The sequence below is a fragment of the Lotus japonicus genome, chromosome 5, assembly GCF_012489685.1.
Source record: "Lotus japonicus ecotype B-129 chromosome 5, LjGifu_v1.2".
Classification (NCBI taxonomy): Eukaryota; Viridiplantae; Streptophyta; class Magnoliopsida; order Fabales; family Fabaceae; genus Lotus; species Lotus japonicus.
The window spans coordinates 11,475,864-11,488,151 of record NC_080045.1 but is presented as its reverse complement, the minus strand read 5'-3'; the positions used below and the strand labels follow the sequence as shown (position 1 = coordinate 11,488,151).

Here is a 12,288-nt window from a genome sequence, read left to right as displayed (position 1 = left end):
GTTGTCTGACTTGTCTTTATATTCTTCTCTTTTTTTTTTATAATGATATACTCTTCTCTCTTTACCTGTAAAATGTGCAAATAATGTGTGATAAGTTTATACTCATACCCTCCCTTCCACAAATTTGGAAGTCTTTTTTTTTAATAAAGCAAAGAATATATTTGTAAAAGCACAAGGGAACCAAATGTTTAAAATTATACGCCCCAAACCTTCATTGGGTGGAAACAGTCATACGTTTAATGTTTAAAATTGATTCTTAGAATACGGCAACACTAATAAAAAATTTCGACAAATGGATACTAAGCATAATATCCTAGTTGCAAAGAGAATATGCCGAGTCCATAAAGAAACTGAGAAACCACGGAGGTCTCCCCTGTAAAAAGAAGTCCAGAACTCTGCCACTGGCCTTCTTACTCCTAATCCAGACCCACGAAAGATGTCTCACTATAAATCCAAAGTGCATATTTAGGCTTGATCTTTTGAGAACTCGAGCAAGGTGACTCTTTGAGCAAGTATGGTGGTGATCGCTTAGATGAACTACAGTGTAGTAAATGAGCATGATGGAGCATAAGGGAGGTAGATGCAAAAGGTGATTATGATGCTCTAGACAGCTTGACACCACAGAGAGAATCTTTAAGGTATAAGAAGAACAATAGAAAGCAAATAAATTGTCTAAGTTACTTATAGTGCAAGGTAAGCCTTTTGGACATACAATATGATGAACCATGTAGGTAGTTAGTCGTTTGCCAAGTTGGCATATGGGTTGGTTTCGTTAGCTAGACCACGATACTAACAACTTACCTTTGCAATTACCCAAAAGGTTAAGAGAATTGAAGTCATGCTCTAATTTTATTATAATTTTATACTTGGTCGTCCTAATCGACCAACCTGGTTGATATTAGTCATGTAGTCATTTGGACCGATCAGAATGGTATTGGGATGTGTGGTCCTTTGAGCCAGCCTGAATAAGATACCATTGACTAGAACTAACTTCATGAATGTAATTTTTCATGAAAGAGCTATTGATTCCTTCAACTTATATAATTTTCCACTTCATTTCCACATTCACTTTTTATCATCTCTTATCTTGTAATCATATCAATCACCACACCTTTTACTTTCTCTCTTTTTTCTTCCTATCTCTCAACTCCCCACTCCATTTTCACTTAAAAAGGAGTGTCAAAGCTTTTTCGATACTCAAACTCGTCAATAAATCCTGCAGGTGAAGTAGTTGTTGATATGCACTAGTCAAGTTCAACAATCTAAATGGATAAGTAGTTGATGACCAGGCTTCGTCTATGGGAGCTGATTTCTATATGATGTTACTTATCTCCATTCTGTCAAGTTCTTCATTGAAACAATGACAAATGGACTTTACTTCTAAAAATAAATGATATTTATTAAGATTTAATTGTTAAATTTTAAAAAATTAGACTCATGTCACTACATAATTGGAGAACTTGATAGAATAGATATAAGAAACTTGATGTAAGTTTTATCCTTTTGATATTCTATATTTCACTTCCCTCTCTCATGGTCAGCACCTCGGACTCTAGTAAAAAGCTCTACAAAATTTTGCATGGCTTATCATATGGCCAGTAAATTTAGAAAAGAAAAAAAAACAATACAGCTCTCTAATCTTTGTATACCAAAATTCACACATTATACTGGATAGGAAAGACTAGTTAGAATTTAGAATATACTTGCATAGCAGAAGTAAATGCCAGGTAGAGAAAAACAATTTCAGAACCATTTGCAGTTTTTTTTTCTTTAATTGAAAACAACGTGACATTCATATTGCCAAGAATATTCTGAACTTTATTCAATACAAAAATGAGATAAATCAAAGATCTAAGGCAAGAAAGGGACAAAATAAAATTGACGGCTGTGGTGATCCATCCCGGAGTTGCACATAATTAGCAGGCTGCCAGACAACATGCAGCAACTGAAGTTGTAGGGTGGGCACTACCAGTTCCATGATAGCTAATACCTAAATCCAACACATTCTCATTTAACATCTTAACAGATCACTCACGGATTTTATTCATAATCAAGTCAGGACTTCTTTGTTCCTTCTGCATCAATATGTCTCCAAGGGTTGAGAGCATCTCTCATTGCCTGAGCTTCAGGGGAATTCTCCCATGCACGTTTTTCTGACTCCAAAACGGTTACTTTATCATCTGCATAATGCGAGAAAAAATTGAACAAATTCAAACTTTATGAAGTAAAAAATCCTTGGATTAAAAAGCGCCAACAGCAACAGGGACTATCAAAATCCTGAATAAAACAATTATCAAATAACCTCTTCATATGCAAACTAGTGTCTTGATTGGGGCATTGGAAAACTCAACCAACAGAAATAATGTGAGAAGACATCTACGATAGGGTGTGTTTGGGTAAACAGCTTAATTAAGCGCTTATGACAATAAGAGCTTATCACATAAGCGCTTACTTATAAGCTAATGTGAGAAACTTCTTGAAATAAGCTGGAAAAAGGTTATAGGTAAGCATAAGTTCTTATTCAAAAGCAAATCTAAACAACTTATGAAAATAAGCTCACAAGTCAAAACAACTTATAGGTAAGCCATTAACTATTTGGATAACCTCTCACAAACACTTGTACAAGTACTTTTATGTTTTAAAATAAGTTCAAATAAGCTCTTTCAAATGATATTTCTCGAAAATCCCTTCTCACTGAAAGACCATAATACTTTCAAAAACTCAACTTATTATGGAGTTTTGCATCTAGCAGTATTGGGCGCAATATGTACTCACGATACAAATCAAGTAAGCAAAATCAATAACCTGCTACTATAGAAAACAAAAGGCCAAATAAATAACAATATGAAATTACAATAAGTTTTGAAACAGTGTCAATAAGAACACATAATGGAAAAACAAGAAAATGCTTAGACATAGCAAGAGTGATTGAAGAATAAAGAAAGGAAATTTCTCACACAGAAGCCAGTTTTGATCATGAACAGTTCCATAGAAGCCCCAAGCAAAGCTGACACAACCCCGATCTTCAAGTACCAATCGAGAAACTTCATTTTTGACAACAACGGCTGCTGAAGATAACAAAAAAGCTCAATCAGTAATACCTCACAACACGCCTCAGATAGCAAAAACCAGCAAGCTAGAAATGAATCATTGAATTGGATAGTTAATCTAAACAAGGACAATGGAAAATAACTATTGGAAGAACTGGTACCTGCGAAGCAGCAGCAGGGGCGGATTTATGGCCCGCGTGAGAGAGGCTGCGCTGCAATCGAACGCATGTGTGTGTGTGTGTGTGTGTGTGTGTGTGTGTGTGTGCGGCTGAAGAATTGAAATCGTGAAAGAAAGAAGAGAGGTGGGATGGATCATCGGGTGGGTGGGGCAGTTATGTTTTTTTGGTTGAGGGATGCTGGGGTGGGAGAAGATGGGCCAGGCTGCCCAAGTTATTACAAAAAAAAAACATGAAAAGCGAATGACCTTGCCCTTAGTTAGTGTGATGAAGTTTCCATTGGTGGGGATATGAAGCATAACTGATACATCATCCAAAGCGATAGTCATCTCACCAAATGGCAAATAGAAATATGATGTCTGTGGATGTCACCTCTCAACAAATGCAGAAATCAGTCCCTTATCGATTATGTTGAAATCGATGTCCATAAGAGGGCGAGACCCGACCTCAGTACCACTATAGTGATGTAAGCGTGACCACATCCTTTCTTCGTGAACTTCCTGCCATAATAGTACATCTTTAATACATCCATATCCTAAATATGTGGGTGTAGGTCAGACTTTCACACCAAACAACAATGTGAGTATCATAGCTCCGCAATACAGACAAATCATGTGGACTACTCGGGAATGACGTAAGGTGCTTGTCGGCCTCGTCATTATCGTCCAACTACCGCAGTTGTTGCTCCTTCTGGTCCTCCTCATCATCTTCATCATCATTCCCCCATGCACTTGCTCATCACCATCACCATCCTCCTGCTCCCCATGCACCATATGAAGGTCCTCGTCACCATAATTCTCCTGCTCCTGTTTCAGGTCCCCTTCATATTGATCCTACTCTGCATGGTCCACTTGAACACACCACGCCTTTTACGTGCTGCGGTGGCAGGTCTAAAACATTCTTCGGTGGGGGTGCGAGTGCATAACGACGTATGCTACCATGAGTTCTAACCATATCTGCGAACAAAGAAGTAAAATAACATTTCAAAGTAAAATATAACACTAGTGTATAATTACCAGTCATAATATTCAACATTTGCAGTTATTTCATTTACCAAATTTGCTACGTTAGTGCTTTTTTTAAGCTCATCTTTCAATTTTCAATTTTTTTAGACATGTCTAACTAGTTATATTCAAAACTTTTCCAATGTAGAAAATATGACTAAGTCATGAAATTTCAGAGGATCTCAACAAACAAGCTCTTATATGTAGAAGTCCACCCATCTGTTGTAAGTTTAATTTAGCTGCAGAAAGACATTATTTTGATGTTTTAATTTATCAACCGTTACTGAAACTTCTGGTGGATAATTTACTAGGGAAGAAGCTTCATTTCAAATATGTTTCTTCATGAATTTGGAACTAGGCTATCACCAACTGCAACTTTCAAAGATCATGTTGGAAATAAATTCAACATTAAGCTTAAGACTAAAGGTGACAACAATTTTTTTTGTGGGTGGAATGTGAGGCCTTATGTTTTATTATCGTTTGAACGATGGTGGTTGGCTTAGATTGTGTTACATTGGAGTTTTTGAATTCCATATTTTAAAAATTCAGGATCGAGAACAACATGAAGTGACCTATCGAACGCCTCTTAGGTAATTCGATATGGGTTGGCTGATTCCTGAAGCAGACCCAATTGATTATAGCAGTGATCCATAATTCTCGAATTTTGAGATGTTTCCTTATATTGAAGTGAACCTAACAAAATTTCATATTACTAATAACAAAAAGGTGGTTTTATCTTTTTTCCAACTCATATATTGTCTTCCTCAATCCTATTTTGTTGGATATGTGTTTAATCTATTTTTATTGTATAGGCACTATTAACAGAAACTATAAAAGAAGCATTGCTACTTAATATTGTGTCTTACAAGATTAGAAAAAAATGAGATTTTATAATGACATGATTTGGAAACCAAGCAATGATGTTGAGTGCTACTTGAAGAATGGCTGGAGGAAGCTTACAAAAACTAATAGACTTAATGGGAACAGTTCCATATGGTTTGAAATTCATAAGAATGATCCACATCTCATCCCTGTTGGAGTCTCAACATTGACCAAAAAAAATGTTGGAGTCTCAACTACTGTAGCTTCGTAGAAGACTTCCTCTAAAATAGAATCTAATTACAAGGACAATATTCGCATGTTTTCAATTTATCACGTGTTACTGGTTGTTGATTATATGAATTGGATTTTTATATCCAACAATTTTGTATGACAATTGGGACTTTGTTACTATTTCTCAGAAATAAATATCTTGGGCCGTTTTTACTTCTATTTTAATGTTTTAGTAGGCTGCCAGACAACATACAACAACTGAAGTTGGGTGGGCACTACCAGTTCCATGATAGCTAATACCTAAACCCAACATATTCTCATTTAACATCTTAACAGATCACTCATGGATTTTAAGAAAATAGTTCATACTCAAGTCAGGACTTCTTTGTTCCTTCTGCATCAATATGTTTCCAAGGGTTGAGAGCTTTTCTCATTGCCTGAGCTTCGGGGGAATTCTCCCATGCACGGTTTTCTGACTCCAAAACAGTTACTTTGTCATCTGCATGATGTGAGAAAAAATTGAACAAATTCAAACTTTATGAAGTAACAAATCCTTGGATTAAAAAGCACCAACAGCAGCAGGGACTATCAAAATCCTGAAGAAAACAATTATCAAATAACATCTTCATATGCATAATAGTGTCTTGATTGGGGCATTGGAAAACTCAACCAAAAGAAATAATGTGAAAAGACATTTATGATAGGGGGTATGTTTGGGTAAACAGCTAAATTAAGCGCTTATGAAAATAAGAGCTTATCGCATAAGTGCTAATTGATAAGTTAATGTGAGAAACTTCTAGAAATAAGCTGGAAATAGGTTATAGGTAAGCATAAGATTTTATTCATAAGCTAATCTAAACAACTTATGAAAATAAGCTCACAAGTTAAAACAGCTTATAGGTAAGCCATTAACTATCTGGATAACCTCTCACAAACACTTGTACAAGTACTTTTATGTTTTAAAACACGTTCAAATAAGCTCTTTCAAATGAGGCCAGGGTCCAAGATATTTCTCGAAAATCCCTTCTCAATGGAAGACCATAATACTTTCAAAAACTCAACTTAAACAACATTATGGAGTTTTGCATCTAGCAGTATTGGGCGCAATATGTACTCACGATACAAATCAAGTAACCAAAATCAATAACCTGCTACTATAGAAATCAAAAGGTCAAATAAATAATAATATGAATTACAATAAGTGTTGAAACAGTGTCAATAAGAACACATAATGGAAAAACAAGAACATGCTTAGACATAGCAAGAGTGATTGAAGAATAAAGAAAGGAAATTTCTCACACAGAAGCCAGTTTTGATCATGAACAGTTCCATAGAAGCCCCAAGATAAGCTGACACGACCCCGATCTTCAAGTACCAATTAGGGATGGCACCCGCGCGGGGCGGGGCGGGGAGTGGCCCCCCCATCCCCGTCCCCGCATCTCTCTTTTGTCCCCGTCCCCATCCCCATTCCCCACGGCGGGGTAAATTTTCACCCCATCCCCAATCCCCACCTCCCCACGGGTCCCCACGGGTCCCCATGGGGACCATTAACACATCATTAAAAATATAATAAAACTAAATTAAATATAAAAAATACACAAATTTCTTCCTGGACCACAAATGTATAGAAACCACGGATGAGAATAAAACATGTCAAATTCCATGAAAATGTATATTGAAGTTCAAATAACATTGATCAAAATTCATAACATTAAGTCTACAAATAAGAAAATTGACATATAAAATTCAACATTCAATCTAAAAAAATGTGAAGTCTATCATCCAAAATATCTCAAAAGTCAACGCTGATGTTGCGGCGGTAATAGAAAAGGAAGAGGGATGGGACCAATGTGAAATAGGGTTATACTTATAGTGGTAAGAAATCTAGGGTTTTATAATTGACTGTTTGTATTCTTTTTTTTACAACCGACTGATTGTATTCTGATTTTTAAACTTTTATATATAATTGGCTATTTTTTTTTGAACTCTATATAATTGGCTATGATACTTTATATTTTTTATTACCTACTTGACTTTGATTACTAAAGGTATTATTAATTTTTTACATATATATACGGGGCGGGGTCCCCGCGGGGCGGGGAGGGTGATCCCCATCCCCATCCCCAAATTTGTTTCGGGGGGATTTTTGTCCCCATCCCCACCCCCACAGGGAAAAATTCCCCAGGATCGGGGCCCCAAACGGGGCAGTCCCCACGGGGATCCCCATATACAGGTGGAAATTGCCATCCCTAGTACCAATCAAGAAACTTCATTTTTGAACTGGATGAAATGGCAACTGAAGATTCGAAAGATAACCAAAACCTTCATTCAGATATTGAAACTAAACTTTGAACGCAAAATTGAAAATCCAAAACTAATTCTAACTGAACTGAAATTAGCTCAAAAACTTATAATACAGAATTACAATTGCAATGGATGTATGTATATATAATTGAATTTCAATTTTCTTTGTTCAGCTCAGAAGCCATAGTAACCTGACATGGTAACATGATTTCACCATAAAATCGAGCATTGTTGATAGAAACAGATAAAGCTAATAAACTGAACTAGTATGCTAACAGATTCTAACAAAGCTAACTGATTTAGTTATGCAGTAATTGCTTACATGCACTAACAATCTTATTCTCAATTTAAGTTGAACAGACTAAGTTAAAGAACCAAATGAATCAAGGGTTTGACAACACGCATAGCCAAATTTGCAGCAAAAATAAAAATTGAAATGTAAAATTTGTAAATGGAATTGGAATTGAGATAGAAACAACAAAGATGAGAAAGAGAGGATATATACCAAATAGTGGCAGTTCGGTGGTCGGAGCTGAAATTTGATTCTGATGGAGGGGATCTCTGTTTTGTTTTCGGCGTGTGAAAGAGAAACTTTATGTTTTTTGCCGCAATCTTTACGAGCCCAAAGAGGGTTGTTGGGGTATTTGATGGGTCAAGCGTTGAGACAACAAAAAAAAAGGTTTTTATTTTGGTGTCCACCTATATGCATTTTCACGCCACCCCAATATCGAAAATGTCATTCCATTCCGCACATACAAAGTGTGAAATTATTTTACGGAATTATAAAACATGGACCCAAATCATCTAGAGCTAGATGTGTCGATGGCTCGCTGCCATTCTTCTTCTTGGACCTACACTAAATCGTTGTGTATGCTCTGCTAAACTATAACATGCATGTTTTGGAGTGCTACCCAGGACTCTGTACTGGATCCACATCATATCGACCAACTCACAAGCATGTGTATCAGGAGGTGAAGGAGGTATGGTCGACATAAATCCAAACTTCCACAAGACTCTCATCGACTGGTATGGGTGGACCACGCTATAATAACGGATAAACTCGTTGTAAATGGAGACATCCTCGAAAGGCTAGATATGGTCTATGTGATAGCTTTGCTGCAAAATCATCTAGATCAACACCTTTTTTTCCTATGTCCTCGTCACCCCGAATACATCCTGACTGCATGGTTTTAGGCATCTCCTTTATATACCTTCGATTAAATCCTATTATCAAATAGAGTGGTGGGGAAGTTCTAGAAAATCTAGGCATGTAAACAAGAATATGTATTAAATTAAAGTTACACCATATGCATGTTGAACAGACAGATAAATTGAATAACATTTAAACTGAAGCAAAGTCATATTACCTCCCATGGTGTATACACTCCTCCGACTACCATCACGAAGATGGTCGTACAAATAGGCTAATGCAGCTGCACCCTATGCATGTGTGCCCACCAACTAGAGGTCCTTAAACAATGAGAGATAGCGAATGTCTGTACGGGTCCTACTCTTGTTTCTGAATATTGTCATGCTTGTAGCATGAATGTCTTAGCAGCGACCTACAATCTTTCTAGTTGAATCCTTTTTTCATAACTTTCTCAAGCCATGAAAAGTGAATGACTTTTCCCTTAGTCTTGACTATCACTGTTGTGTTGTAGTCATCCTTTAATGCTCAACCAGAGCTTAGGCACATTCATCTCGATCTGCAGCAGTTAGTGTGAAGAAGTTTCAATTGGCGCGGATATGAAGCATATCTGATACATCATGCAAAGTGATAATCATCTCACCAAATGAAAAATGGAAAGATGATGTCTCTAGATGTCACCTCTCAACAAATGCATAAATCATCCTCTTGTTGATTATGCTGAAATTGATGTCCATAAGAGGGGTGAGACCCGATCTCAGTACCCTTGTAGTGATGTAGGGGTGACCACATCCTTTCTTCATTAACTTCCTGCCATAGTTGTACATCTTCAATACATACATATCCTGAATCGGTGGGTTTAGGTAAGACTTTCACACCGATAAGCAATGTGAGTATCATAGCTCCGCAATACAGACAAATCATGCATACTACCTAGGAATGACGTAAGGTGCTTGTCGGGCTCATCATTATCGTTGCAATTGTTGCTCCTTCTTGTCCTCATCATCATCTTCATCATCATCCCCCCATGCACCAGCTCATCACTATCACCATCCTCATGCTCCCCATGCACCATATGAAGGTCATTGTCACTATATGAAGATCCTACTCTACATGGTCCCCTTGAACACACCAAACCTTCTACGTGCTGCGGTGGAAGGTCTAAAACGTTCTTCGGTGGGGGTGCGGGTGCATAACGACGTATGCTACCATGAGTTGTAACCATATCCGCGAACAAAGAAGTAAAATAACATTTCAAAGTAAAATACCACACGTTAAAGTACGAAACAACAACTAACATACCGCACTTTAAAGTGCGGAACAACAATTTGCAAAGGTTCATCATGTGTTAAAGTGTGGAATATAAGACACAATACGCTAAATTTAAAATGAAACGATACGCAAATATAGTCCCGCACGTTAAAGTGTAGTATGCTGACATTAACATAAAAAAATAAAATTCCGCACTTTAAGGTGTGGTATGCATATACATAACCGCTGCGGTATGCTGAAACATGAAGATAAAAAAATAAAATTTCGCACTTTAAAGTATGATATGTGTGAATTAAATGGAGAATTCCAAGAACAAAATTTGTGTTCTAAAAAGCAATCTGACAGTTTTTCCATGCGATAAATGCTTCGCATGAATCACAGCCTACCTTCCAAAATCATTAATATGATTGAAGGCAAACTAAATGATTTTGGTTGTTCATGTATCAATATATTCATATGTACCTAATCATTAATGGCCTCATTCAGGTGTGTTATATACTTCTATATTAAGCACCCTAAACCCTGAAATACTAGAAGCATTGTTTTTTATCAAAATCGTTTTAGTTAAAACGTTTTTCAGTTCCTTCCTTGTAGACACTCAAAGACGACACAAATTTCATAGTTTTTTATTTCCACCTTCAAAACATCGTAAATTTCATTGCTATGCTTTTCTAGGTTATTTTTCATATAACTACAATTTTTTTTACTACCATTCAGAATAGTTAACATTTGTAGTTATTTCAGTTACCAAAGTTGCTACGTGAGTGCTTTTTTTAAGCTCAACTTTCAATTTTCAAATTTTTTTAGACATGTCTAATTAGTTATTTTCATCATTTTTCCAATGTTGACAATATGACCAAGTCATGAAATTTCATAGGATTCCAACAAACAAACTCTTATATGTAGAAGTCCACCCATCTATTGTAAGTTTAATTTGGTTGTAGAAAGAAAGTATTTTGATGTTTTAATTTATCAACCGTTACTGAATCTTCTGGTGGGTAATTTACCAGGGAAGAAGCCCCATTTAAAATATGTTTCTTCAAGAATTTGGATCTAGGACATCACCAACTACAACTTTCAAAGATAATGTTGGAAATAAATTCAACATTAAGCTCAAAACTAAGGTGACAAAACTTGTGTTGCAGGTGGAATATGAGGCCTTATGTTTTATTATCGTTTGAACGATGGTGGTTGGCTTAGATTGTGTTACATTGGAGTTTTTGAATTCCATATTATAAAAATGAGTTAATGGTCAAATTAGTCCCTGAGTTTGTAAGCGAGTTTGATTTTAGTCCATTTGAAGAAAAATGATGTTTAGTAGCGGTAAGAAACATCCAGTAATTGTAAAAATACTAAACGTCATTTTTGCTCGGAGGGACTAAAATCAAACTCACTTACAAACTCAGAGATTAATTTAACCATTAACCCGATACAAATTCAGGATCAAGAACAACAGGAAGTGACCTATCCAACACCTCTTATGCTATTCGATATAGGCTGGCTGATTCCTAAAGCAAACCCAATTGATTATAGCAGTGATCCATAATTCTCGAATTTTGAGATGTTTCATTATAGCAAAGTGAACCTAACAAAATCTCATATTATTGATAGCAAATTGGTGGTTTTATCTTTTTCTACCTCATATATTTTCTTCCTCAATCCTATTTTGTTGGATATGTGTTTAATATATTTTTATTTTGTAGGCACTATCCGCAGAAACTATAAAAGAATCATTGCTACCTACCAAGCCAACATATTGTGTCTTATGAGACCAGAAAAAAATGAGATTTTACTATGACGTGATTTGGAACCCAAGCAATGATGTTGAGTGCGACTTGAAGAATGGCTGGAGTAAATTTACAAAAACTAATAAACTTACTGAGAAAAGTTTCATATGGTTTGGAATTCATAAGAATGATCCACATCTCATCCATGTTGGAGTCTCAACTACTGCAGCTTCGTAGAAGACTTCCTCAAAAATAGAATTTAATTATAAGGACAATATTCAAAAAAATTGTTGTTTCTTTCAATTTATCATGCGTATTAGTTGTTGATTAGATGAATTGAATATTTATATCCAACAATTTTGTATGACAACTTGAAATTTGTTACTATTTCTCATAAATAAATAACTAGGGTCATTTTTCATTCTATTTTGTTGTTTTTCATAGAGGCCATTTATCATTTTACTTAACAATATATGTATTATATCTTCTATGTCTTATAAATTTTGTATAATAGTTTATGTATTTCAAGAACGAAATAAAAAAAATGAAAATTTA

At 35.8% G+C, this 12,288-nt stretch overlaps 1 protein-coding gene and 1 long non-coding RNA gene across 2 annotated transcripts; both read right to left on the bottom strand.

The window, feature by feature from the left end:
- Positions 1-1,741: 1,741 nt before the first annotated feature.
- On the bottom strand, positions 1,742-3,373 carry LOC130716851 (uncharacterized). Its single transcript, XM_057566867.1, has 3 exons — positions 3,212-3,373; positions 2,960-3,068; positions 1,742-2,180 (listed from the first exon to the last, which is right to left on the bottom strand). Exons 2-3 carry the CDS (start codon positions 3,048-3,050, stop codon positions 2,056-2,058), a joined length of 216 nt encoding a protein of 71 aa, XP_057422850.1. The 5' UTR covers positions 3,051-3,068; positions 3,212-3,373; the 3' UTR covers positions 1,742-2,055.
- Positions 3,374-5,490: 2,117 nt separating this feature from the next.
- Positions 5,491-8,331, bottom strand: LOC130716852 (uncharacterized). The gene is made up of 2 exons (XR_009012211.1): positions 8,093-8,331; positions 5,491-5,782 (listed from the first exon to the last, which is right to left on the bottom strand). It is a non-coding gene; the product is annotated as an uncharacterized LOC130716852 (long non-coding RNA).
- Positions 8,332-12,288: the final 3,957 nt, after the last annotated feature.

What these genes read in the sequence shown, in the direction of transcription:
- LOC130716851 (XM_057566867.1), bottom strand. Translation starts at nt 3,050, where the DNA reads ATGAAGTTTCTCGATTGGTACTTGAAGATCGGGGTTGTGTCAGCTTTG. An exon ending in CATGATCAAAACTGGCTTCT is followed by an intron (nt 2,181 to 2,959) that starts GTGTGAGAAATT and finishes CGCATTATGCAG; the next exon opens with ATGATAAAGTAACCGTTTTG.